This window comes from Ursus americanus, chromosome 33 (assembly GCF_024610735.1).
Source record: "Ursus americanus isolate L20-20 chromosome 33, mUrsAme1.1.p, whole genome shotgun sequence".
Taxonomy (NCBI): Eukaryota; Metazoa; Chordata; class Mammalia; order Carnivora; family Ursidae; genus Ursus; species Ursus americanus.
This window is the reverse complement of record NC_142159.1, coordinates 18,983,007-19,010,388: the sequence shown is the minus strand read 5'-3', so window position 1 is coordinate 19,010,388 and position 27,382 is coordinate 18,983,007. Positions and strand designations below refer to the sequence as shown.

Here is a 27,382-nt window from a genome sequence, read left to right as displayed (position 1 = left end):
GTTCTTCTGCAGGTGCAGTCGTGGAAGCCTCAGTACTGTTACTGCGGGCTCCGAAGGCGTGGGCAGGGAATGCCCCCTCAGTCTGGCTGGCGATGGGCGGAGGCCAGAGCTTGAGCTTTAGACCTTCAAGGCCAGGCCAGGCAACACAAGTGAGACCACAGCGGGACTCTGCAGCTGAGTGTGGGCATTTCCCGTTATGTAAAAAGAGCGAATAATCCCTGTTTGCTGGGTTGTCCCGAGCAGCAAACCAGAACGTGCTGGAAAAGTTCTCAATCTAGTACCCGCCACCGGCAAGCGCGCAACAGTTTGACAGCGCTGCACGGCTCAGTGCCGCCTCCACCACACCAGGGCACAGGGACCCGCCGCGCCCTTCGCCCGGGGCTACGCGGGAACGCGGGCGGGGCGAGGCGGGCGCTGGCGCGGGTCCCTCCCGCGGGTCCCTCCCGCGGGTCCCTCCAGCGAAGCAGCCTCCGACCCCGCCCCTCACTGGACACGCCCCCTGACGCGCCCCCGCCCTCCGGCCCCGCCCCCGACCACGCTCCGCCCCGCCCGGCCCGAGCGGCGGCGGCGGTGGCGGCGACGGCGGCGCGCGAAGGTAGGAGGCCGCGGGCGCGCGCTCCGGCGGGCGGAGGCCGCGGGGCTGAGGTGGCGCCGCGCGCGGGCGGGAAGGCGGGAGCGCGCCAGGGGGCGGGCCGGAGCCGCGGTCCCCAGGCCCTGGGGAAACCCTGCGCCCTCGTCACGTCCCCGCACCCCCCGGCTCTACGGGCGTCCTGCCTGCCCTCCGCTCCAGACCCTGCCGCGACTCTCGCGGGCTGGGGGCCGGGCGCGGCGGGGGCCTGCCGGGCTCGGCGGCCTAAGGCCCCGATGGGCGCCCCCGTGCCTGGTCCCCTCAGCCCGCCGGCTGGGCCGCCGCGGGAGGCCCTTCCCCACTGTCGCCACAAACAGCGGCTCCGGCGCTGCGGCTTCCTGTGGGCCCAACGCCGTCCCCGTTGTCCTCGCTCGGGAAGGCATTTCGCCCTCGCTGCGACCCGACGGCGTGCAAAGTAGCCCCATTTTACCGATGAGGAAACTGAGGCCCAGAGTGGTCAATTGAGTTGCCCCAGATGGCACAGCCTGTGCAGGGATTTGGGCCCTCCTCGGGGTTCTCAACATGGGGCCTACAGTTGGCATTTTGAATGGGCTCCGTCGTGATTTTTATGCAAACCCGAGAGGACTGGGCTCTGGGCTGATGTCTGCTCCCTTGGTGGCCAGTCTCCCCAGCTCCTCCTGGGACTGGGACTTGTCTGGGATATTGTGACACTGTGGGGCAGGATCCATCAGGATACCTTCTGTTTGTTTTCATCTGAGATTTCCTCTTTTCCTCAGCTGGGCTCACAGCCGGTGCTTAATAAATAAAAAGTCCGGAGCAGACCGAGGCTAAGGCCAGGCTGGGCTCCTTAGTCAGGAGCAGGGTTCAGAAAAGACCTCAGGAGTCAGAACTCCTCGATCTTGAGGCTTTGCCTGACTTAGCTCCTCCTCTCCCCAGGCTTTCTCTCAAGCCCTGGGGTGAGGGCCAGCCCTTGGACACTAGGCACCCTTCCCACTCAGGGGTCCCCTGTGGGGGTCGCTGTCAGGTTTTTACCCTGAGCTCCTGGGATGCAGCAGGTGCTGGCCACATGTTCCCTGGGGGTCCTTCTGGGATCCCAGTCTGTGGGTGACATCATTTATGGCCAGGACTTGCCCGATGTAACCCCCACCAAAACTCAGGGGAATTGTTTCTTTTTCTTTTCAATTTCTTTCATTTAGTTTACTATATTATTACTTGTCTCTTAGCATTCATTCATTCAACAGCCGTTCATGGAGCGTTGGCTGTGGAGACAGCATTGAACAAGGCCAACTTGGTCCCTGTCCTCGGAGGAGACAGACAACATAGATGTTAGAGAAAACAGTGTATGACTATGGGCAGGGACCACTTAAGCTGCTAGGAGGTCAGGGTTAGCTCTCTCAGAGTTGATATTTTTGAGTCAAGATCTGGTTGACAAGCGGGAATCAGCCATGCAAAAGAGGGAAGAGCACTGCAGGCAGAGAAAGTGGCAGGTGCAAATGTTCCTGAGGTGGGAGTGTGCCTGATGTGCTTGAATGAGAATCAAGGCCAGCATGGCTATAGGGTGGCATGAGCAAGGGGGCAAAGAGAAGGGGATGATGAGGTGGGAGAAGTGGCCTGGAGCCAGATCCGGCAAGCCTTATATGCTGTGGCAGGACTTTGAATTTTGTTATTTTATTTTGAGTGTGATAGGAGGCAGTGTGTGTGTGTGTGTGTGTGTGTGTGTGTGTGTGTGTGTGGCAAGGGGGCATTGAGCCGAAGAAGGATGTGATCTCTATTGCGTGAGAACAGACTGGAACTGAGGGACAAGAGTGGAAGCAGGGAGACCTATGAAGAGCCATCTCAGCGGTGCAAGCACAAGATGGCAGCCGCTTATATAATACACGTCTGAGACCCAGGGTGGTGCTTGGCACAGAGGAAGCGCTACCTAATGGGAGCCATTGCTGTTATTGCTCAAAACTTTAGAACAAGGCATGCCTGGGTCTCACATGTGGCTGTAGCTCTTCATGCTGGGTAACTCTGAGCAAGTTATTTAACTTTGCTGAGCCTTAGTGTTGTCATCTGTAAAATGGGTAGAACAGTACTGACATCACAGGGCTGTCAAGAAGGTTAAAACAGATAAGGTACAGATGCAACGTTATGGGCAGAGGGCCGGGCTCATGGATGGTTCAGTGTTTTTGTTATAATTTCTAGTTGGCAGTAGGAGAATAAAGGCATAAGTGGGTAAGAACACAGGCGTGTTTGAAACTCAGAAGTAATCTCTGCGGGACTTTTTGGCTGGTTCCTGCTGCTAGATCTGGCAAACAGCAGGCTGGGAGGGTGGGCCAGGGTCCAGCAGGGGTGGGGAGGGAACATGTGCAGAGTGTCTCCTCTGTATTTATTCACAAAACAATGGATGAGATATGCTACTGGGTACCAGGCACAAGGTTCTAGAATGGGTACTGGGAAGAGCCCATAATACCAGCGGTAGTAATGGTAACACTAGTAAGAGCCAACACTTATGCACTATTTAACAGCATGTAATCATTAAGGTAACACTAGTTGATGTGACAGTGAAACTCTGAAATCTCAGAGACTTAAAAGAAGTTTATTTCTCATCCATGGAAAGTCCTGTTGGGTGTTTGGCAGGCGGCTTTCTACATGGCGACCCACGGACCCAGACCCCTCCAGCTTGTGGCTCAGCATTATTTCCTTCCAGCTTGTGGACAGGGAAGGAGATAAACAGTCCCTCATGGGAGGTTTTTACGGCCCAGGTCTGAAGTGGCACACATTCTTTCTATCTTAATTCTCCTGACCAGAACGTGATCGCATGGCCTTATCTGACGGCAAGGGAGTCCCATCTCCTAAGAAGACTTGGAAATATGTTTTGGTGAATGCATAGCGGTCTCTGCCACACCACATCCAGGCACACAGCTAAGCATGGATCACCTCATTGAGTCCTCATGATAGAAACAGGCACCATTAGCGTCCCATTTTACAGATGAGGGAACTGCGGCTCAGAGAGGCGAAGTCACTGGCCCAGGTCACACAGCTGGTGGGGAGGCATAGCCAAGCCTGCAGCTGGATTTTGAAGCTATAACGTCTAGACTTTTCTACAAGGAATGCAATCACTGGTTCCAGATTTGGCTGTGGAGGTGGTGCACACAAGGGTTAGATAGGATCTCTTGGGATCTAGAGAACCCGGTCGGACTCTAGGTGGAGAACTCTGGGCAGAGCCGATGGTTCTGGCATCCTGCTCCCTTCTCCTGATCCCTTAGGGCACTGGGCTGGGGGAAGGCACAGAATAATTCAGTTCACCAAGCACATCTGGGGCCCCTCTGCCGGGCTGTGCAAGAAGGGGTGGAGATCCTGGCCCCGGGGGTGTTTGTGACCTCCCCCCTGCTCTGGTTATGGGTGTGCAGCCTATAGTGGGGACTTCTGGAGGGTGTCTGGAGGTGGGAAAATGGGAGTCCCGAAGTTTTATAGTGACAGCTCTCTGCCCCTGGCTGAGTTCACTTCTGCCTAAATTTGGCCGTGGTTGCCACGGCAACTTGGTGGCACTTACCTTTTTGGCCTGGTGCCCTGTTTCCTGGTTTTCCATTTGCAGAACGGACTTCCTAGTTGAGGATGAGGGGTGCAGCCTGACTGATGTGCATTTATGTAGCACCTGCTGCATTCCTGGGTCTGATCTAGACAGAGTAGTAGAGTCGTAAAGGGAAATGCCTGGCCTCGCCTTGGAGCCCTTATTGGGGGGCTGCCTGGCCCAAGTGGAATGAGCTCTGGGCTTACGCCTTCCCTGTGGCATGTCACTTTGAGTGAGTGAGAGCTCTAACCTCTCTAGGCCTTGGTTTTCTCATCTGGAAATGGGTTGAGGTGGGGATTTGATGAGCTACATCAAATATGTCTCCTCCGGGACATGGCACTTGGAGGGGCCACAGGAAGCAGGAGTGATGCTGATGAAATCAGGAACAGCTGCAGGCCATCTGCTCGTTGCTCACGCTGTGCCCGCTGGGGCTTAAACCCCCTTATACCTTTCAACCCACTGGATCCTCCGTGACTCTGCGTGGTAGAGGCTCTCAGTCCCATTTTAGAGATGAAGGAACTGAGGCTCAGAGAGGTACCTTGTCCAAGGTCATCATACTGCCGAGGAGTGGTAGAGCTGGGACTCCCATGTGACCACAGATAGGCCGCGCAGTCCAGAGTTTGGGGCCTAACTGCTTCAGGCAGCGTCCTTGCGGCAGGGCAGGTACCATGGGAGGTGGTGGGTGGACCTCTGGCCCTGGGGTACAGGGATGGTCCGTTTTGGATTTTCCAATGAGTGAAATCGGTATTTATCGAATGCTCCCAATGAGCCCGGCACTGAGTTACATGCCCTTTGTGCCCTCACGGTTTTTGGTTTAATCTCCCAGACAACTCCCCGAGATGGGTGCCAATATTATCCACATCTTACAAGAGGACAGTGAGGCTCAGAGAGGCAAAGTTGCTTTCTCAGAAGCACACAGCCTGTGTGTGTGGCTGGGAGTGGGGGTGAGGGGATGAGGGGATTCAGATCACTTGGTGTGGGCAATTCCACAGTCCCGATCTTTGCCCTGAACCTGTGGCAAAACGCCTTCCCAGCACCCTGGGAATACAGGCTTCGCAAATCACGTGACCCCCGTCTGGGTCAGCAAAGAAGGTCTAAGACTGGTCTTTCCCGCCTCCTGATACTGACCCCACCCCCTCGGCTTGGAGGGCTCTAGGACCCAGCAGCTGGGGCGGGTGAACAGTGTGTCTGGGGGCTGGGGGCACGGTGGGTCCTCAGCTCCGGGGCCCTCCTCTTCCTTCTCTCCATCCTTTCCCTTTCTCCCCTACCTCCTTTCCTCCCTCCTCCCCTCCCCCTCTTCATCCCTCCTCTTCCCTCTCTTCCCTCCCCTCCCCTCCTTCCCCAGCCCCTCCCCCTCCCTCAGCCCCTCCCACCTCGGTGGTCACATGGGGGCACCGTCGGGTTTAAGCCTAATCTGCCCTGTGCTCAGCACTGCGTCCGGCTGTGGGATGGGCGAGCTGTGCTGGTTTCTGGGGCCCTGGAAAAGGGCCTGGAGGGGGGTCTCCACAGCTTCCCCCCCATGAGTTTGGGGCTGGAAGAACCGTTGGAGGCCCAGCAGGCACTGGAGACCATTATCCAGGTGGGTCCTGAGGCCTGTGGCCACCCTGTCCAGGGCAGGGGAACATGAGTCTAGCAGGAGTGGAGGAGTGGTGGGTGCATCTTGGGGTCATGGCGTGGGAGAGGTGGGTTTGGGGTGCACAGGGGCCCCAGCTTGCAGCTCTCAGCCAGACTGGGGGTAGAGCCGGTGCTCAGGGCTCAACTGCTATGGCTCCCTTATCCCAGTGCCCCGTGGGGAAAAGGGGATCCCTGCTCCCAGATTTAAGGGGTGAGGTGACTTCTGCTAGCACAGTGGAATCCTCACCCATGTAGCGTTGGAGCTGGACTGGCGCCCCCGACACTGTGCTGCCCCGATGGGGTTTGTGAGTAGGCCATGCGGTTTGGTTCGCTTCTCTGGCCCTCAGTGGGGCCTCCTTCCCCGGGGCAGGGGGCACACAGAGTGCCTTCCCATGGGGCTGTTTGCCATTCTAACTCCCAGGTTTCCCTCTGTTTGGGGGATTTCCTGAGGGTCCCCTGGGCACCCACATCTTGGGAAGCAGACATTGTTCCTCTCCCACCCAGGCCAGGGAGCCCAGGGTCCCAGGTCCCCTTCAGAGCTTCTCTCCCCCTACCCTCCCCCCAGACCTTGGAGAGCAGCGTCCTGAGAGCAGGCCAGGAGAAGGGCCTGAGCGAGCAGGACCCAGCCCAGGACTCTCCCAGGACCGCCGGCCTGCCTGCCCGCATCCGGGAGATTGTCACCCGCAACCTCTCCCAGCCTGAGAGCCAAGGTGCTACTCTTCTTTCACCTTCCACAGACACTGCCTGCACCTCACCCCTCCTCATATCCCCCTTTCCTGCGGTCAGTGACAATAGTGAGTCACCATGAGGCCTGTGATGGAGGTGCCCATTTTACAGATGAGGAAATGGAGGCTCAGAGGTATATTTGCCCAGAGTTGTTCCCCATGTGGTGCTGTTAGACAGTGGGGATGAGCACCCCCTCCGGCAGCGCGTAGCAAAGACTTAGACCCAAACACCACGTTCTCTCCCAGGGAAAGAGTGAGCTGCCTGAACTTGAGATTACAGGGGGAGGGCAGCTCAGCTCAGCTCAGGACTTTGCAGAAGTCCGAGGGGTGGTACTGACCATCCCCCGCCCAGAGAGAGAGGCTGATGGGCCCCCATTCCTCCTGGTGGGTGGCATCCAAGGCTCATCTGTGGTTTGGGAGTGTGGGAAGGGCACACTCCGTCGCAGCTGGTGTATTTGCAGCTCTCCTTCGTGGTGTTTCTGGTGCTCTGGCCACAGTCCTTGTCCAAGCTCAACCTCCTTGGGAGGACCAGGAATGTTGGGGCCCCTAGGAGCCCCAGGCAGGGAGAGACTTAGAGAGCCCTCACCTCAGGCTGGAAGAGCCTAGAGGCCTGTGGTGTGTGTCCAGTTCTGGGATGGAAGGGGAGCCCATAGGACAGGGCGGGAGGGACACTTCTGCTTCTCCCTTTGGCCTTTTTTCCCCTCCTCGTCTTCCTCCTCCCTCTTCCTCTTTCTCCTTCTCTTCCCAACATGACCCATACTATCTCAAGCCCTGGCTTCAGAAGTTACAGGAGGCCCTTCCCTTAAGTGAGGCCTCCCTGCTCTCCTGGTCGGGTCTGGTTACCGTTCCACTCATTTCCAGAACAGCAAAACTGAGGCCCAGAGAAGAGTAACAATTAGAGAAGGAAGGAGCTAGAACTCAGGTCTAGTCCCCGCCTCCTAGATCGAGCCTCCCTCCTGCACATTCTGGGCCTGCGGGGGCCATCCTTCCACTGTGGTTGTGTCCACTCCGAGTCTAGCTCTAGGCCCGTCTCTCTGCCCCCCACCCCCCGTTCTTCCACTGCATCCCCGCTCAGGGGCCCCATCCCTCTTCCCGCCTCCGGTGATGTATGTAGTGGGAAGATGTCCCCCTGCACCAGCGGGGGGGGGGGGGGGGAGCCAACCTCGTGCCTGTTGTCCCTCTCCAGCCCCGCTGCCAGCCCCAGAGATGGCATCAGTGCTGTCACTGCAGGAGGAGAACCAGCTGCTGCAGCAGGAACTGTCCCGTGTGGAGGACCTGCTGGCCCAGAGCCGTGCGGAGCGTGATGAGCTGGCCATCAAGTACACCGCGGTCAGCGAGAGGGTGGGTGCTGCCTGAGGGCCGAGAGCTGGGCCAGGGTGCTCCCCTGCTGCGAGGGCCGGGAGACAGCCGGGCCGGGCCTGGGCACTGGGCTGAGGGTGGGCCCGGGGTCAGGCTGGCCTGGGTGCCGATTGTGGCCCTGCCAGCGTGAGTGGCCTGGAGCAAATCACCGTGCCCTCCCAGTCTGTTTTCTGTCGCGGGGATGCTAATATGATGTGGGCTCCTGAGGAGTCAGCGAGGTGATGGAATAAAGTGCCTGTCACCAGGGTGTTTCATTCCTAACTGTCCCACACCTGCTTGGGGTGGGGGCCCAGAGAGTAAGGCCCCTAGAGGCCCCTGCCACCCCTCGAGTGTCTGGACATCTCTCTGTGCTCCCACGTACCTGGGTCTTGGGGTCTGTCCAGTGGTGGCTGGACACTGAGGCAGGCAGGCTGAGTGCCTGGCACAGGCAGTGTTCTGCCGGCCTTCTGGGGCAGCCGCAGACCTGCAGCCACTCCCCATGGAAGTGAGACCTCAAAGCCTGGCCAGGCCTGGAAGCTAGGCCAGCCTCCTAGTCCAGACAGGACTCACATTCCCTGGGCACCTGTGCTGTAGGCTTGTGGGGACCCTAGGGCCTGGGCCAGGACTACACGTTTTTGGTGCGCCGTCTCCTTTTCGCCTCCGGGCTTGTGCGAGGCGATGCTAGGGAGTGGGTGGTGGCTGGAAGTTGGTGAGAGAGTTGCGCAAGGGAGGGAGTGTCTAGGTGGGAGGCGTGTGGGTGGTAACTGTTGTCGCAGCAACTACTGTTTATCGAGTGCTTACTCCGGGCCAGGCGCTTGCTGGTGCTTCACATTTGCTGCACCAAGGTTGAGACCATCACGATGCTCAGTTAATAGAGGAGATAGCAGGCTCCGAGAGGGACAGCACCAGGCTTGGGGTCACACAGCCCGTGAAGGCTATAGGGCTCTCGACCCCCCGCCCAGGGCTGTGCATTGCTCTTTTGTTTTCTGGGTGTGGAAGAGACAGCTGGGCTGGGAGTTCCAGGGGGGCAGTTGGAAAGCTGGAGGGACCTCAGAAATGACCCTCTGGCTATAACAAATGGGAGACTGAAGCCCAGAGCTGGAAGCTGGCCCCGAGCCCCCTGTGCGCTAGGCAGAGCCAGGTTAGCCGAGGATCCCTGGGCTGGGCCTGTCATGCAGGGGCTTGCATACTCCTGTGGGGAGGAGGGACATGCATTTATGTGTGTGGTTGGGCGGTGTGCAGACAGGCCCCCCAACTTGTCGAGACTTGTGGAGGAGCCGGGTGGGGGGCCCGGAGTGGTCCGTAGTGCTGGGGACAGTGCAGAGCTAGTTTTCCCAGGTTTGGCAGGAGGTGTGGAGGGGTGGGCTGGCCCGAGTCCCCTGTTGTTGGGGGTGATGGGGCCTTGAGCCAGCCCTCTTCCAGTTTAGCCCCCTCTCATCTTTTGGCCACTGGCACAGTGCCAGGCCCCTGGGGGCTGCCTCTTAAACGCTAGCTTCTGACTGACAAGGAGGCTGGCGCGGTCCGCCTAGCTGGCAGGGGAAGAGAACGAGAGGTGGGAGGTGGCTGGTTTCTTTTCTGCTAAAACACAGCTTCTGAGGCTGGGGCTGCAGCAGGCCAAAGGCTGGTTGGGCAGGGGGCTGCATTAGTCTGGAAGACTCCCTCATGGGGCTGGGGAGGCCCCTGAATAGCACATCGAGGGAGCCGGGCGTTTCACTTTACTCGGTGTGAGGTGGTGTGAGTGAGGCCCCCCCACTACAGGCAGGGTTTGGATGAGAATGACCTCCAGGCCTGTCCTGGGGCAGGGCTCCCAGAGAACACCAGAGCCTGGAGATCACCTTATTACAGAGGGGGAAGCAGGCCCAGAGCAAGGGCTCGATAAGCCCAAGGTCAGTGGTGGAGCTGGGTTAAGACCCCAGGTCCAGGGCTCTGCCGTCCTGTGACACTCAGTCCCTGCTGTCCACTTGTTCCCATGGTACAGGGGGCAGGACCGGCCCGTGTGGCCATAACGGTTACATGGGGGCTGTTTGGAGGCCCGTCAGTGAGGTTGTTCTGACCCTTTCAGCCCCATGGCATCCCTGGGAAAAAGAAGTGGAGGTGAGGTCAGGATCTGTGTCCTGTTGACTGCATGTAGGGAAACTGAGGCAGAGGCTCCCCGTGGCCACCTCCCATGTCAGAAGGAGGATCTCACGGTCCCTGTGGAGCCCCTCCCCCCATCTTCCTGTCCCTGAGGAGCAGGTGTTGGGGGAGGACAGCTGGGAATGGGAAGGAAGGCATGGCCACGCCCCCCAGGGCTCCGCAGGACAGACCCCCTGGGCTCCCCCAGTGTCCATGGCAACCTGGATCCAGTGAATGAATGGGGGGTAGTAGGGCAGCGGTTGCTAAGGGAGACAGTAAACTTCTTTCATCCTCAGCGTGGTGACCCGCCTCTTTCCCTTTTGAATTAGAAGTTAAACTGAAAGGCTGTTTTGTGAGAGGTGAAGTTTGTGCAAAGGGCCAAGGTGTGGCCAGGAGTGGCCCGGGCCTGGCTGTGAGCACTGGGGAAGCCAGTGCCTGAACCCCCCTAAATCACAACAACAAATAGCACCTGGGTCACACAGATGGGCAAAGCACACAGAGCTGGGGCCCCAATCAGACGCCACCCGGACACACACACAGATGTCACATAGAAACACAAGTCCCCCATAGTGATACACTCCGGTTCATGGACCGGACACAGCATAAGTCCCACCCACGGCCAGACACCACACAGCCCCCCGCCTTCACAGCACATACCTCCCAGACGCACAGCTACACCCCCAAGCTACCCGATCCTGCAGACAACACATATGGTCTCACGTCTCGCGGACACGCACCGCCAGACGGAGGTCGCTGCATACCTGCACATGGCGTAGAGTTGCTGATACGCATGCCACAGACACGCGTGGAGCCCAGACACGCTCCCCAGCCCTGCTCACCCACTTACAGGTCTGCATGCAGACATAAACACGCATGAACGGGGGCGCCTGGGTGGCTTAATCGGTTAGGCGTCTGCCTTCGGCTCAGGTCATGATCCCAGGGGCCTGGGATTGAGCCCCATGTTGGGCTCCCTGCTCAGTGGAGAGCCTGCTTCTCCCTCTCCTCCCCACCTGTGCTCTCTCTCACTATCTCTGTATTGCTCTCTCAAATAAATAAATAAAGTTAAAAAAAAAAACCCACATGAACACATGGGCACTCACTGAGGTTCCTGTGAAGGCCTAGACGCAAAGACACACAGGGTCCCATATGGAGACAAATGACAGAACACGGCCCAGCCACAGCCAGTGAGCTGCACCTGGGTCAATGCACAGCACACATGGTATCTCAGTACCACCACGTTCAGATGGGGACACTGGGCCTGTCACCTGACTTAGGCAGACTCCATGCAGACACTGGTCATGGGCCTGCAGCCTACCTTCCAGGCAGAGGCCCTCAAGTGCTGCCCACCGGCCCCTCTTCATGGGTGGCACCCCAGTGGCCACTGTCGCCCTGCTCCAGCCCTGACCCCAGCACATGGGGTGGGGTGGGGAGAGGCCGGTTGTTAGCGTGGTTGGTGGCTCGTCGAGGGGCTCCCGGGCATACTGGGTGAATGTAGGCCCGGACGGCTGGCCTGGCCTGGTCCTGTTACTTAGCCAGGGTGAGAGTAGTTGCCCTTGCTGTTGGCTTCCCGGGACCTGGTGTGGGAGGGCATGTGGATGGCGTGCCTGGGCTAGCAGGCCAGGCACTGGGGAGGTAGATGGCGAGTGTGGGCCTGGGTCAGAATCAGCCAGGCGGAGCTGTCTTCCCCTTGGTTCTCCCTGGGCACTGTCACTCCTCTGTCAGTCCCGCTCATCCTCAGCTGCCTGCTCCTTCCTCCCTTCCCCAACAGCTCGAGGAGGCTGCAGGGCCCCCTGGGACCAGCAGGTGCCTAAGGGGTTAGGAGGCCCAGCCAGAGCAACAATGATGACAACGCAGGCATCCAGGCACCCGGCCTGTGCTCACGGGTCTCACAGTGAACGGGCTGCCAGCTGCCTGGGGGTGGAGCAGGGCGCTGACAGCAGCTTCCCATAAGGTGGGAGGGGGAGTAACCTGAGGCTGGGCTGGGAGGAGAGGGTGTCAATAAGCATGCCCTAAGTTCGAGAGTGTGCCTCTTACAGAGCCCTGCGTATGTGGGGCGTGGGGGCGGGGCGGGGAGTTCATCTGCGTCACCCTGGGGATATTTGAGACTGCCACTCGGCCTTATGTGTGTGCCTGTCTCTAAGCTCAGATATGCATGCGTATGTTTTTGCCTCTGAGTGTATTCACATATGCTCACGCGATTAATGCGTGATTCAACAGACACGCCACTGCTACTCTCCTGGGTCTAAGATACAATGGGGAACAAAAATCCAGGTTTTCCTGAGCTCACTTTGGGTGGGGGTGGGGAGACATGGGCATGTTGCTAATAATCAACCGCAGCTGGGTGAGGTGTTCGGCAGAGAGGCTCATGGCGCACCCACGCAAGTGCACAGAGGGCCTGTAAGGTTCCCCTCCCCCCCAACCCCGTGCAGTTTTGTTTTGCATGCACATGTTCGTGGGCCCACCTGCATGTGTCCACCCGTGCCTTGTCTGTGTGTCCATGCATGTTCAGCCCGTGTCTGTGCACAGCTGCATTACCCTGTGTGCACGTGCATTGCACCCTGGGCTTGCCCATATGTGCCTGCAAGGCATTGTGGGTCGGGGCCCAGCCTGGCATCCCCTGCAGAGTTCTGTGCCTGCCTTCCCGGGAGGCCCGGGCCTCTCACCCAGGGACCTTCCCTGCAGCTGGAGCAGGCTGTGCGGCTGGAGTCTGGGGAGCCGGAAACGCCCGAGCCCAGGGGGCTGGTACGGCAGAGCGTGGAGCTGCGGAGGCAGCTGCAGGAGGAGCAGGCCTCCTACCGGCGCAAGCTGCAGGCCTACCAGGAAGGCCAGCAGCGGCAGGCCCAGCTGGTGCAGCGGCTGCAGGCCAAGGTCAGGGCCACCCACTCCTGCTCCTGTCCCCCCATGTGCTGGCTTTGCCCTGCTCTCCACCCCTGGGACTAATCTTCCACTCCCCACCCATCCACAGACCCTCCAGTACAAGAAGAAGTGCTCGGAGCTGGAGCAGCAGCTGGTGGAGAGATCTGCAGAACTGGAGCGGCAGAGGCTGAGGGTGGGTGCCGGGGTGGGGCGAGGCAGGCCCTTCCCTCTGTTGCCCAAGCTGATGCCCCACTTCTCCCACCCAGGACACGGAGCACAGCCATGACCTGGAGAGCGCCCTCGTCCGCCTGGAGGAGGAGCAGCAGAGGTGGGACGCTGCAGGGAGGGCGCAGGGCGGGCAGGGCTGTCCTCTCCTGCCATGTGCCCACCGGTCCCTTTTGCACCCCCCAGGAGTGCCAGCCTGGCCCAGGTGAACTCCATGCTCCGAGAGCAGCTGGACCAGGCGAGCTCGGCCAACCAGGCTCTGAGTGAGGACATACGCAAGGTGACTACTGACTGGACATGCTGCCGTAAGGAGCTGGAGCAGCGGGAGGCGGCGTGGAGGCGTGAGGAGGAGGTGGGCATGGGGGTGCTGGGAGGCCGGTGGGCCCAGCCTGACCTGAGGGGTAGGACTAAGGGGTCAGGAGAGGGAGGCCCTGCAGGCAGGTGAGCCCTTTAAGAGAAGTAAATAGTGGTCATCATAGTAGCTGGCCTTGCTTAGCCCGTACCACGTGCCTGGCGTGCATGTTCTCTGTTCCTCATAATACCTGTGTGTGGTAGGTGCCGTCATGCTCATTTTAAAGAGAAGTTAAGTAACCGTCGCACGATGATACCGCGATGCCCCTGGTAGCTGGGATGCAAACCTGGGTCTCCAGCACTTTCTGACCTTTGCGCAGCCCGTGGAGGCGTTGCAACCCAGTTCCCTGTGCGGGGACAGCTCCCCGCCTTCCCCTGTACGCTGGCTAGGCGCAGGCCCGTCCTGGGCCACAGGGCCTCCCGGGAGCATCCCATCGGAGTTGGGGAGGAGGCGGGGCGGGGCGGGGGCGGGGGCGGGGCCGCCCTCACTCCGCCCTCACTCCGCCCTCACTCCGCCCTCACTCCTCCCGCCTTCCCTCCAGTCCTTCAACACCTACTTCAGCAGTGAGCACAGCCGCCTGCTCCTGCTCTGGAGGCAGGTTGTGGGGGTCCGTCGGCTGGTCAGCGAAGTGAAGATGTCCACCGAGAGGTGAGTGAGGCCCGGCTGGCGGAGGGACGGCCTGGGGAGACGCTGCAGCAGCTGGGAGACAGCCCCGCTTTTTAAGCTGAATTCAACTCAACTCAGTTGACCTGCAGTCCAACCAAACATACTTACTGTGTGCCAGGGCCTGTGGAGACACAGAAACAACTAGTAATAATGAACTCCCACCGCCATCGCGGCAGTCAGCATTTACTAAGTGTTTGCTCTGAGCTAGGCTCTTTGGCCATTTTATTTATTCTGATATCTACGGTGTCCCCGTGAGGTGGGAACTGTAATGATCCCCGTTTTACAGATGAGGACACGAAGGTTCAGAGAGGTAGAGTGACCTTCCCAAGGTCACACAGCGGTAAGTAAGTGGCCAAGTCAGGATTTAGAGCTCCTGCTTTTAATCCACTAGAATATTCGGGTTCTGCTACGGGACATCATAAACTCTAGTGATGAAAAGATATGGACTCCCAAAATTCTAGACGAGGAAGGGAGTGGTGAGTGACATGGAAATAGAACAGAGAATATCCCAGATTCTCAGAAGGATGGGAGGGTTGGGGAGGTCAAGGAAACACTTCATAGAGGAGATGGAATTTGCCCGGACCTCGAGGGCTGGGTAGGATTTTAACCAGCAGAGCCAGGGGCGCTCCAGGCAGAGGGAAGAGTGTGAGCAAAGGCTTGGAGGTAGGAGGACATGGCAGTCAGTGGGGCTGAAGCAAAAGGCAGGGGAAGGGAGGTCAGGTTGGGAGAGCCTCAAAGGTCTATGTCAGTAGGGGAGGCTGGTCCTGCTTGATCCTTGAGCAGGTGAGGCTGTGGGGAGAGCCGAGGCAGGCAAAGCAATTCCTTTCCTTTTCTGCATGAAAACTTTGTTTAATTATTGATCTTTTGTGAAAGTCATTGGATATTCAGTGTCCAGATTTCCAGTTGACTCATCATTGTCACAGATGAGTCACTTGTTGTCTTTATAATTTGTTTGAATTAGGACCCATAGATGCTCACCAAATGTGATTGGCTGACTTATCTTTTAAGTCTTTTCATTTGTTTGTTTAGGAAACTGGGACAGTTGGGGGCGCCTGGGTGGCTCAGTTGGCTAGGGTCTGCCTTTGACTCAGGTCATGATCCCACTGTCCTGGGATCTAGCCCGGTGTCGGGCTCACTGCTTGGTGGGGAGTTGGCTCCTCCCTCCCCCTGCTCATGTGCTCGAGCTCTCTCCCCCCTCCCCCAAATAAATAAATAAATAAATAGAAGGAAAGTGGGACAGTTGTCCTAAGAGAGTCCCATAGTCTGGATTCTGAGGTGGTGTTTAACACCTTTGTCCCCTGTATTTCCTGTAAATTGGATGTTCGATTTAATTCTTTTTTTTTTTTAAGATTTTATTTATTTATTTGAGAGAGAGATAGCAAGAGAGAGCACAAGCAGGGAGGAGGCGCAGAGGGAGAGGGAGAAGCAGGCTCCCTGATGAGCAGGGAACCCAATGCAGGGCTTGATCCCAGGACCCCAGGATCATGACCTGAGCCAAAGGCAGCCGCTTAACTGACTGAGCCACCCAGGCGCCCCTGGATTTAATTCTTGATCAGATTCAGGTTGGGGTTTCAGGTACCCCTTTACTTATTTTCATTTTAAGATTTTTTTTTAAAGCTTCAGTGAGGTATGGGGCCCCTGGGTGGCTCAGTTAAACATCCAGCCCTTGGTTTTGGTTCAGGTCATGATCTCAGGGTCGTGAGATCGAGTCCCATGTCGGGCTCCACGCTTGGTGTGGAGTCTGCTTGGGATTCCCTCTGCCCCTCCCCCTACTCTCACCCTCTCTCAAGTAAATAAATAAATCTTAAAAAAAATAAGAATTTCACGCTTTACTTTCGAATGACTCGTATATTCACACCGTTCAAATTTCAAAAGGGTGTACCAAAGGGGAGAAGTCCCCCCCCCCCTCTGTAATTCCTGGCCCAGATGCTTCCCTCCCCTCCTGGAGGCGAGTGGTATGACCAGTTTCCTACATGACCTTCCAGGCTTATTTTATACAAGCAAATACAGCAGATCACACACACACACACACACACACACACTTTCTCTCTCTCTCTCTCTCTCTTTCTCTCTCTCGAGCGCACTTTCTTTCTCTCCCTGCCCCCCCCTTTGCCCCAAACTCTTGGTGGAATCTCGTCTTTGTGTTCTTGAAGATGCTGTCTTCACCTAATAGTTGTAACTGGGAGGCGGCTCCGTATGAAGCTCTGACGAGCTTCCCCATTTTTCTTGGCTACGGACTATTCCATTGAATGGATAGACCCCCTTTATTTAACAGTAACCCTCTTCTGGGGCGCCTGGGTGGCTCCATTGGTTAAGCGTCTGCCTTCAGCTTAGGTCATGATCCCGGGGTCCTGGGATCGAGCCCCACATCGGGTTCCCTGGTCAGTGGGGAGCTTGCTTCTCCCTTTCTCTCTGCCCCTCCTCCCTGCTCGTCCTCTCTCTTGCTATCTCTCTCTCTCAAATAAATAAGTGAAATCTTTTAAAAAAATGGTAGCCCTCTTTTGATGCACATTTATTTATTTATTTTAAGATTTTATTTACTTATTTGACAGAGAGAGAGACAGCCAGCAAGAGAGGGAACACAAGCAGGGGGAGTGGGAGAGGAAGAAGCAGGCTCCCAGCGGAGGAGCCTGATGTGGGGCTCGATCCCATAACACCGGGATCACGCCCTGAGCCGAAGGCAGACGCCTAACCGCTGTGCCACCCAGACGCCCCTTGATGCGCATTTCGGTTGTCCCCAGTATTTCTCACACGAGCAGTGCTACAGTGGATCACCTTACACACAGGTCCCTTTCCTTGCATTGGGCCGTATCTGTAGGATAAACTCTTAGGGGTGTAGCTGGTGGGTCAAAGAGCCTATCCATTTATAATTTTCAGAGCTCTTCCTTATTGCCCTATGTTGTGGTTACACCCGCTTACCCTCATGCCACCGGTGTCGAGGAGGGCCTGTTTCTCCAGAGCCTCACCTACACTGTGTGTTATGGGACTTTCTTTTTTTTCCAATCTGATAGTGACATCCCACTCATCCCACTGTAGCATCCTGATATCGTTTTAATTTACACTTGGGAGCCTGCCCCCATCCCCTGCCTATCCTGTGCTCTCTCCCCCAGGGACCTGCTGCATTTGGGAGGGGAGCTGGCCCGGACCTCGAGGGCCATCCAGGAGGCGGACCTGGGGCTGAGCGCCGGCCTGCGGCTGGCTGAGAGCCGGGCCGAGGCGGCCCTGGAGAAGCAGGCGCTGCTGCAGATGCAGCTGGAGGAGCAGCTGCGGGACAAGGTGCTCCAGGAGAAGGACCTGGCCCAGCTGCAGGCGCAGAGCAACCTGGACAAGGCCAATCTCGGTGCCAGGTGGGTGCCTGGCAGGCAGCGCAGGAGGCAGGCGTCCCTGTAGAGCCTGCATCTGGGGATGCAGGGAGGAACGAGTGACCAGCGGTGGGCCCGTCCCCCTTGAGAGAGCTCAGCCACTCTGCCGCGACACCCTATGTGACAGAGGGGGAGACTGAGACTCAGGGGGGCTCTTGTCCAGGGCACACGAACAAGCAGTTTAACCACTGATGCTAGAACTGATGCGCTTAGCTCCTGAGACCTGGCCGAGCCCCAGAGTGCCCTCCCATGATGTAAAGCGAGGGGCATCCTCATTCTCCTTTTACTGGCGAGCAGTCTGAGGTCCAGAGAAAAGTGACTTGTTCAAGGTCACACAGCTAGGGACGTGGATGCTAGGGTCCCTCCCTGAGGTTTGGGAAAGCATGAAGGACACAGAGCTGGTGGGTTGGAGGAGAAGGTGGGGTGGGTCTCCCCTTCCCCTCTGTTACTGCCCTCCCTCCAGGGTGACAGAGCTGGCCCTGACAGTGGAGCGCCTTCAGAACCAGAATCTGGAGAAGGATCGGGTCAACAAGGCCCTGACCGAGAAGCTCGAGGCCTTGGTGAGATGCAGCTGCCCCCGAGACGTGGAGGGTGGGATCGGGAGACAGAGCAGATCTGTGGATGAGGGCCGTGTTTGGTTGGGCCACCCTTAGCATCCCATTTAGACTCAGTTTCACCCCTCATTCACTGAGCACCTAGTGTGTGCCAGGCTTAGTGTGGGTACCTGGTGTGTGCCAGGCTTAGTGGTAAGTATGTTCACCTCCTTTATCCTATTTCATCCTCTCAGCAGCCTTGTAGCATGATTCCCGTTACACAGATGAGGAAACTGAGGCCCAAGGGGAAATACTTGTCCAGAGTCTCAGAGCCAATAAGCTGGGGCTTGAACAGATGCCTGTGTGCTGCCAGCCCAGGGCTCCTTCTCTTGGAGCTCAGCTGCCTTCCCCAGAGAGGGACACCCTTCAGGGGTGCTCCCTGGGTTGGTCATCCTTCTGTGTGGGCCCTGGCCTGGGTTCTGTGTCCAGCTCTCCTCCAACAGTGTGTGTGACCTATTTAGTGCCCTGGTCTGTTTGGTGAGGGCACTGGGGCTGTGATGGGGTCTACCAAGTGGCAGGCCTATGGGCATGGCTTTAGAGGCCACCTGATGGGCAGGGCCTCCAGGGAGGGAGATGCCCGTGGAGTTTCAGGCTAGGGCAGAGACTGTGACCACTGTTTCTTTGTCTCCCCACTATCACTCCAGGAATCCCTGCGGCTCCAGGAGCAGGCGGCCCTGGAGACAGAGGACGGAGAGGGGCTGCAGCAGACCCTGAGGGACCTGGCACAGGTGTGAGGTGGAAGGGAGCCCCGAGCCGGGCAGGGCCAGGCAGGCTGGGAGCACCACCCCTCTGGTGGGTTTGAGTTAAACTGCAAGTGGTTGGGGGCCGTGGGGACCCAGGCTGCTGCTGTTGGACACCCCAGCTAGCTGAGCCTGGCCTCCACCCTGAGGGGAGCCCCAGTCCGAGAGGGGAGGCACTGCCCATTCCAGGCCCGTCTGTGAGAGCCGCCCGATCACGCCGTAGTAATAAATGGGAGACTTCACCAGCCTGCTGCGGGCTGTGAGCCTCCAGGGGTAGAATCGGGAAGACCTGTAGGAAGGGAGCTTAGAGTGTGCTGCGGAGTGTGCGGGGAAGCCGGACACGTGGCCCCCGCGACCCCACTGCCTTGCCTGGGCTTCTTGGCCCGACCCGGAGGCCCCCTTCTCAGTGGCCTCCCCCTACCCCACCTCAGGCCGTCCTGTCGGACATGGAGAGCGGTGTGCAGCTGAGCGGCTCCGAGCGCACGGCGGACACGTTGGACGGCAGCCTGCGGGGGCTCTCGGGCCCCCGGACCCCCTCCCCGCCGCGGCGCTCCTCGCCCGGCCGCGGCAGATCCCCGCGCCGAGGCCCATCGCCGGCCTGCTCCGACTCCTCCACGCTCGCCCTGATCCACTCTGCCCTGCACAAGCGCCAGCTGCAGGTGCAGGTAGGAGGAGCCCCAGCGCCCTGCAGGGCGGCGCCAGAGTCCCGGGGACCCGCTTTGGGCCACTCGGGGCGGAGCCAGTGTCGTGGGGGTGGAGCCCGAGCGTTTGGGAGTGGAGCTAGAGCCCTGAGGAAAGAGCCACTGAGTCAGGCAGGACCCATGGAAGTGGCTGAGAGCGAGGAAGCTGATCTGAGCCCAGAGTGGGAGGTGCTTGGGCAGCGGGCGGCGGAGCCTGGGACAGAGCTAGAGTCCTGGTATAGATTGTGGGACAGACAGAGCCAGGACCCCGGGAAAAGGCCCTGGGGGAGCAATCAATCTAGGATGAGAGGAGCTGGGGAACTAGGGGCAGCGAGGAGGGGGGGGGGCGGGGGGGGGGAGAGTCAGAACCCGGATGCAAAGGGGAGGAGCCTGGGAGCCCTGGGGTAGTCCGAATCCACGAGAGGACGGAGTGTGCGTGGTAGTTTGTCTGGGGCTTAGGTCGGAGTGGCCAAGGAAATGGAGGCTCCGAGCCCTGGCAGAGCGCTCAGAAGGGCGGTAGGGGCACAGGGAACGGGAGTGGAAACCTAGTCTGTGAGGCTTAGCCCCCTTCTCCTTCCCCGGGCCTAGGCTGCAGAGTAGGCTGGTGTACATCTCTGGAGTGAGCAGAGAGTAGGGGGCGCTCCGGGAGCTTCCTAGGGCTCCCCCAGACTCAGTGGTTCCCGTGCCGCAGGACATGCGTGGGCGCTATGAGGCCAGCCAGGACCTCCTGGGCGCCCTGCGGAAACAGCTCAGTGACAGCGAGGCTGAGCGCCGCGGCCTGGAGGAACAGCTGCAGCGTCTGCGGGACAAGTCCAGCGGGGCCACCCAGGCTCACGAGGATGCCCAGCGCGAGGCCCAGCGTCTGCGGAGCACCATCGACCTTCTGAGCAGGTGCATGAGGGGTCGGAGGTGGGGCCTGGATCTAATGCCAGCCCGAGCCTGTAAGCGTGTGGATTGCACTAACGTGGTCATCACTGGCCATGTATGTCCGTTTAAATTAATTGAGCATTATTGGGGTGCCTGGGTGGCTCAGTCCGTTAAGCATCTGCCTTTGGCTCAGGTCATGATCCTGGGGTCTTGGGATCAAGCCCTGGGTCAGGTTCCCTGCTTTGTGGGGAGTCTGCTGCTCCCTCTACCCCTCCCCCTGCTCCTGCTCTCTCTCTCTCATTAAGAAATAAATAAATAAAATCTTTAATCATTTTAAAAAGTAAGAGTTCAGTCCTTCAGTTGTCCTCACCACATTTTAAGTGCTCGTTAGCCACAAATGGCTGTAGAACATTTCTGTCGTCTCAGAGAGTTCTATTGGCAGTGCTAAGAAGTTATCTACTCTCAGCTCCTGGTTATTTTTGTTGTTTTGTTGTTGCTGTTAACTGTAGAATAAAAAGTTTGAAAAATGAAAGGGGAAATAAAAAGGCAGGATCTTGTCACAGCCTAATCCCGGTTAATGTGCTGGTTCTGCGTCCCGTCGTGTTCCTGGCAGTGAGGCAGAAGACGCTTCTCGTACACCTGCCGTGTGCCGGGCTCATGCCAGGCGCTTTACGTGTATTATCTCAGTGAGTCTTCCCGTGAAACTCATGCACTTCGGAGCTGTGACTGTCCTGAGCTTGTGAGACTTGTCCAGGCTGACACAGCAGTGTGGCTGGGGGTAAAATTGGAATTCAGGTCCTCTGACAGCAAAACCAGAGCTTCCTGTGCCTCGGGAGAGGGCTTTTACGTAGCTGCGTACACAGTGAACGCCTCATTTGCACGGTGCTGTTTTAACGTCGTGTTGTGTGGTTTCTCCCACCTACCGCCAGCCTTAGTTAGCATCTAGTACACATTCGGGCTGCCGCTTCGAGGGAAGAGGTGGGGCTGTGGAGGCGCAGCCAGCAATCAGCCCTCAGCTTGAGCTAAAAACCCCAGCTGGCTCGGAAGGGGGGGGTGACAGATACACATGCCTCCCCCCCTCCTCCTTTGCTGTGACTGCTGGAACTGGGAGAGAAGGCAGCACTCTGAAAATCTCCAGAGTTCCCAGTTGCTGCCCCCTCCCTTCCCTGCTGGCTACCACGTGCTGCTGGCCTGTGCAGCAGGAAGTGTGGCATCTGGACACGCCCAGCTCTGTCTTCCAGAATTGAGGGGTTCAGGTGCTCTAGGGGCATTTCCTGGTCATATGGACTAGCAGAGCTGGCAGCAAAATTGCCTGCGACTGTTCCGGAGCCTAGCCTGGCCTCTCTAACCTGGAGAGGTGGAGTGCTTGGGAATAATGCCAGTGCCTCCATCCGTCCCACTCGGCCTCCGAGTGGGTGGGTTGGGGGAGAAGGAAAGCTGGGTGTCCTCCCCTGGGAAGAGTCGGCTCCGAGATGTGGATGAAGTGAGTCACCCATGGATGGGGACAGGGAAGGCTTCCTGGAGGCAAGTGCCTTCGAGGTCGGAGGATGTGGCTCATGCTAGGACAGCAGCATGACCTTCTTCCCTGGGGGGGGCAGCCCCAGCATCCCCTTCAGCCCCCGCTCGTCTCGTCCTGCAGGGAGAAGGACGGCCTGGCCTCCAGCCTGCAGGCGGCCCAGCAGCAGGCCGAGGAGCTGCGGCAGGAGCGCGAGAAGCTGCAGGCGGCCCAGGAGGAGCTGCGGCGCCAGCGGGACCGGCTCGAGGAGGAGCGGGAGGACACGGCGCAGGACCGCACGCGGACTCGCAGGGAGCTGGAGCGCAGGCGAGTAGCTTCTGGTCTCCCTGCCAGGGCCGCCAAATGGCCCTTGGGGCTCCCGAAGGTATCCCTGGGGGCCACGGAGGACCCACGCCTCCGACCATCTTGAGGAATCTTCACGGCCTCTGATGTAGGGTCTTCCAGTCAGCCCCATTTCAGGAAACAGGCTCGGGGAGGTCGAGTCACTTCCCTGGGATCAGAAGACTGCTGTGAGGGAGGCGTGGACTAAAATGACAGTAGTAATATTCGTATTATTTTTTAAATGGAAAGTTACACTAATAGTATTAATAATAATATTACCAAGTGCCGGACTCCATTTTAAGCACTGACATTCTCTTGTTCAGCGTTCATGGTACCTCCGTGATGGAGGACCCGTCACTATCCCCATTTTGGGGATGGTGAAACTGAGGCACGGGAGGGTCATGTAATTTGACCAAGGTCACACAGCCAGTTGGTAGAAGAGCCAGGATTCGAACCCAGGCATTCTGCCTCCAGAGTTAACCTCTTCCCCGCTGCCCTGCTTTGTCTTCTGAGGCGTGAGTCGCGGTGGTGTTTAGTACGTTGTGGTAGTGGGGGTTATTCATGTCTCTGCAGCTTTGGGGAGGTACGTCACGCGCTGTTTTAAGCACTCCGTGGTCAGTAGGTCCTGTATCCTTATAACAACTTCATGAGGCAGCTGTTACCCCATTTTGCAGATGTGAAAACGGAGGCCTGGAGTCACAGAGCCCAAAGCAGAGGGCTTGGCTGTTCTTGGGAGTGAGGCTCTGGCCTCCAGGGCTCCTGTCTCAGGCCTGGCCCGCACCCTCTGTCCCACAGCCACAGACAGCTAGAGCAGCTGGAAGCAAAGCGCTCGGGGCTGGCCAAGGAGCTGGTGGACGTGAGGGAGGCGCTGAGCTGTGCCACGCTGCAGCGGGACATGCTGCAGGCTGAGAAGGCCGAGGTGGCCGAGGCGCTGACCAAGGTGGGAGCCCGGGTGCTGCACGGCCCCAATCCTACCTCTCCCCCGGGCCCCAGGCCTCCTCACTCTGGCCACAGACTGACCCCTGCGTCAGGTTCACCTCTGACCCAGTGCACGGGCTGATCCCTTCCGCCCGGACCACAGGCTGACCTCCGACCCCAGCCATAGTGAACTGACCTCTATTAGTGGTCCTGTCCTTGCCTGTCCGGATGCTCCTGCGGCAGTGCCTGTCGTTCAGGTCATCCCATCCCATCTCTGGACGCAGGTCCTGGGGACTGTGAGAGCTGGGGGCACTGTCCTTGGCGGGTACCTGCCCCACCCCTCTAGTCTGGGTCCTGAGCAGTGCCTCCCCAGACCCCACCCTTTGGGACCCTCTGACCCTGGCGTTGCCCTGCACGAGCCGGGGTTCCGCTGCTCCCGCACAGTTGTGCCATGTCGGCTTCTTTTGAGTAGCTTCGAAGGCAGCAGGCCTTCCACGGGTGGTTTTCTGTCTCACGTTGTGTCTCCCCGCCCCCCACCCCACCATCTCAGAAGGGCCCGTCTCTCTGCCTCTCGTTTCTCCCCACACTCCTGCATCCATCTCTCCACCTTCTCCCGTCCCGTGTCTCTGCGCGTCTTTTCCTGCCTCTCCCCGGCTCCCCTCTCTCTCCATCTCTGCCCTCTGACTGTCCCTGGACACCCTGGTCCCGCAGGCAGAGGCTGGCCGTGCGGAGCTCGAGCTCTCGGTGACCAAGCTGAGAGTGGAGGAAGCCTCTCTGCGCGACTCCTTGTCCAAGCTGAGTGCCCTCAACGAGAGCCTCGCGCAGGACAAGCTGGGTCTGAACCGCCTTGTCGCCCAGGTATGCTGGGTGCCGGCGGGCCCCCCCTGCCTCGCCCCCCACCCCCTGCGTCGGTGCATATCTCCCCGTACCCCTTTGGCCCTGCACCTGTTGTGGTCGCTGCCCCTCTTTCTGTCTCTCTTCTCTTCTGACTCCATCTGTATCTTCTCTCATGTCTGAGAAAGAAGCTCCGTGGGCCCTCCTCTCCACTGCCCCCTCCTCAGTGTCCATATGCCCAAGGGACCGCCCCTTACCCCCAGGGGGCCTCCCCTGGGCCGGCTATGGTGGGTGGGTGGGGGGAGAGGAGGGGGCATCCTTGGTCCTGGGTGGGACCCCCTTCCGCAGTTGGGGGGCTGAGCCGACCTGCTCCTTCGCTTCCATCTGGCTGCCCCAGCTAGAAGAGGAGAAGGCAGCCCTGCTGGGCCGCCAGCGGCAGGTGGAGCAGGAGGCCTCCCTGGCGCGGGAGGAGCGGGAGCGGCTAGAGCAGCTGCGGCTGGAGCAGGAGGTGGAGCAGCAGGGCCTGGAGGGCTCCCTGCGCGTGGCAGAGCAGGCCCGGGAGGCCCTGGAGTTCCAGCTTCCCACGCTGCGCCGGGAGCGCTGCCGGCTGCAGGAACAGCTGGCCCAGGTGGGTGTCTGTGGGGGTGGGAGCAGGAGGGAGCAGGTGGGAGGGGCTTTCAGGCTCCCAGCCCCCTGCATCCTGTCCTGATTGTGGGTTTAAATCCAGCCCTCCCTTTGCTAGCTGGGAGCCTTGGGCAAGCTACCCAACCTCCCAATGCCTCAGTCGCCTGCTCTGTAACATGGGGCTAATAGTTCTTATCACAAAGGATGGTTCTGATGAGTACACCCTCGTAAGCACTTGGTAGATGGAGGAATCACCACTCGGTAAAAAATCATGACATGATGCTAGATGGAGAATTTTGGAAATGGAATCTTAGACTTTTTAGAACATAGCTGGAAGGCACCTTAGGGCTTTAGGCATCCAGGGGCCTCTTTCAGTGTCTGTGCTAGAGGGCCCAGGTTCCTGGGAAGGGGCCTAGGGGATGGGCCGTGGGGCACAGGGAGCAGGGCTCCAGGTCTCCACTCCGAGTCTGTTTGGTATATTCAGCTCCTCCAGAAAGTTACGCCCCAGACTGCGTGAGGACGCTTACGTATTTTTGTACGCGTGTACGTCGCACGTCCAGAGAAGGCTGTGATTTGTCCCAAGCACACAGAGCACATCAGGGCAGAGCCTAAGCTTGACCCCAGGTCTCCCACCGGCCCGGCCAGGGCTGGGTTGGGCTCAGGGTTAGGGTGCTGCTTGGTGAGCAGCTGGGAGATTCGGGGAGTGGCGCTCACAGGGCCCGGGCGGGGGCCAGCTCTCCCGGCAGCTGAGCGGGCGGGAACAGGAGCTGGAACAGGCACGGAGGGAGATGCAGCGGCAGGTGGAGGTGCTCGAGCGGGCAGCCCGGGAGAAGGAGGCGCTGGCCAAGGAGCGGGCCGGCCTGGCGGTGCAGCTGGCGGCAGCTGAGCGAGAAGGCCGGACCCTGTCGGAGGAGGCCACTCGCTTACGGTAAGGCCCTTGGGCTCCGCCCAGCCCACCCTGGGGAGGTCTGCCCGGGGCCACACTGTGACCAACCACACCCTGGCACTGGCCCACAGGGACAGTTACTTAGGAGCCAGGCTTGCCAGCATGCCCTAGCTCGGGCCTCGGCTTCCCCAGGGAGCGTGGGCCTGGCTGAGCAGGTAGACTGGCACCCGGCCCATGGCTGGCCACACCCTGGGAGTCACAGTTTCCTGGGGCCCGGGAGGCTGAGTCCCAAGGCCTCAGGGATCGCGTGTGCTGCAGCCTGGAGAAGGAAGCCCTGGAGAGCAGCCTGTTCGAGGTGCAGCGGCAGCTGGCACAGCTCGAGGCCCGCCGAGAGCAGCTGGAAGCCGACGGGCAGGCCCTGCTGCTGGCCAAGGAAGCCCTGACTGGTATGGGGGCACGTGGGTTGGGGGTGGGGAACTCCAGGTTCCAGCTCAGGCCATAACCTGTCGGGTCCTGGGGTCTCCGGAAGTTGGGAGCACTGGCTTTGGAGTCTGGCTGACCTGAGTTCCAGTCCTGCTGCTGCCACTTAGATCCGAGCTTTTTCGGGCAAGCCCCTTCCCTGTCTGGGCCACAGGTTCCTCATCTGACAGTGAGAGGTGATAGCACTGTCCTTCTAAGGCTGTTGCCAGGATGAGGTGAGAAAAGCACGTGAAGACCTTGGCACAGTGCCTGGCTCGGCCAGCGGTGGCTGTTTCTCGTCACCAGGGTGCTTAGAGAGGTTGGAGTTCTGTGCAGAGCCGTGGACTCTCTCAGCCCCACACTCCCAGCCCCGCTTCCCTCCACGTTCCCTGCCCAGTGTCTGAACTCAGGGCTTTCTCTTGCTCAACAAGCGTGGATTAGGCAGCCACTTGGGCCCGTGAAAATTAACTTTCCCGTCCACCTCCACCTGAGCCACACAGACCGAGGCAGGGAAATGCCGACAGAGTCTCTGGCGGGCTTCCGACCCAGGAGATGGCTTCTAGATTGGTCCATAGCGGGGTGTGGCTTCCCCATGGTCACGTCCATTAGTGCTGACAGCCCACCAGGCCTGTTTATGGCAATCAGTCATCGGAGGAGATGCTTTATGGAGAGCTATGCAGCTTTGGGGAATTTCCTGTCTCCTCTGAGCCTCCATTTCCTCCTCTGTAGATTGGGCACAAGATAAGGTACCTTTGTGTTATCATGAAGCTGCACTGAGAGTAGATCTCTCGCGTGCTCAGCCAAGAGTCTGACCCCTTGTAAGCACTCAATCCATAATGGGGGCGGTTATATTTTTGCTAACCTCCCCATTGAGGGGGTCTTCCTCTTGTCATTTCATTCCTTTGATGCCATTCCAGCCAGGTAGGGAGGGGGACAGGGCCAGTGGAATCACGTGGCAGATGGGGAAACAGGCCCCAGGAGGGCAAGAAGCTTCTCCAAGGGAACACGGCCTAGATCCCAGGTGGGCCCTCTCCCCTCTGGGATTTTGCCCGCATGGCTCATCTGGTTTGAGTCCCAGTCCTGCCCCCTCCTCCCATCCCTCCTGTGCAGGGGAGCTGGCGGGCCTGCGGCAACAGATGACAACTGTAGAGGAGAAGGCAGCTCTGGACAAGGAGCTGATGGCCCAGAAGCTGGTGCAGGCTGAGCGGGAGGCCCAGGCCTCTCTCCGGGAGCAGCGGGCAGCCCACGAGGAGGACTTGGAACGACTCCAGCGAGAGAAGGTTCGGGCAGCTGGTTGGGGCAGGCAGGGCTCTGAACCAGTGTCTCCTCTGTGACTTCAGAGTAAAGACCACTCTGGAACCTGAGCACATAGAAAGGCATAGGGCCTGGTTCCTAGAAGACAGAACAGAGCTATTTAAGAACCCTGGGTCTAGAATTTCATTGCCTGGGTTTGGACCTGATCTTGGCCACATCCTGGTTAGGTTACCTAGAGTGCCTTCGTTTCCCGTCTGTAACAATGGGGACGATGATACTGTGGAGTATCGTG

At 58.9% G+C, this 27,382-nt stretch overlaps 1 protein-coding gene across 9 annotated transcripts in view; it reads left to right on the top strand.

The window, feature by feature from the left end:
* Positions 1–27,382, top strand: part of CROCC (ciliary rootlet coiled-coil, rootletin) — a 48,884-nt gene that overhangs the window by 2,275 nt on the left and 19,227 nt on the right. The window contains exons 1-20 of one of the 9 annotated variants that reach the window (XM_045804275.2): positions 687–5,724; positions 6,325–6,469; positions 7,671–7,825; positions 12,620–12,805; positions 12,903–12,986; positions 13,060–13,121; positions 13,205–13,370; positions 13,912–14,018; positions 17,147–17,383; positions 17,862–17,958; positions 18,636–18,719; positions 19,163–19,396; positions 20,103–20,302; positions 21,918–22,100; positions 22,911–23,055; positions 23,745–23,891; positions 24,265–24,495; positions 25,226–25,419; positions 25,696–25,823; positions 26,947–27,116. In XM_045804275.2, coding sequence (XP_045660231.2) covers positions 5,665–5,724; positions 6,325–6,469; positions 7,671–7,825; positions 12,620–12,805; positions 12,903–12,986; positions 13,060–13,121; positions 13,205–13,370; positions 13,912–14,018; positions 17,147–17,383; positions 17,862–17,958; positions 18,636–18,719; positions 19,163–19,396; positions 20,103–20,302; positions 21,918–22,100; positions 22,911–23,055; positions 23,745–23,891; positions 24,265–24,495; positions 25,226–25,419; positions 25,696–25,823; positions 26,947–27,116 — 3,015 coding nt within the window. In that variant the 5' untranslated portion in view covers positions 687–5,664. Of the gene's footprint in view, positions 1–686; positions 5,725–6,324; positions 6,470–7,670; positions 7,826–12,619; positions 12,806–12,902; positions 12,987–13,059; positions 13,122–13,204; positions 13,371–13,911; positions 14,019–17,146; positions 17,384–17,861; positions 17,959–18,635; positions 18,720–19,162; positions 19,397–20,102; positions 20,303–21,917; positions 22,101–22,910; positions 23,056–23,744; positions 23,892–24,264; positions 24,496–25,225; positions 25,420–25,695; positions 25,824–26,946; positions 27,117–27,382 lie in introns of those variants that run through there. The other 8 variants (XM_087858547.1, XM_045804271.2, XM_045804273.2 and 5 more) reach the window with 8 other exon arrangements.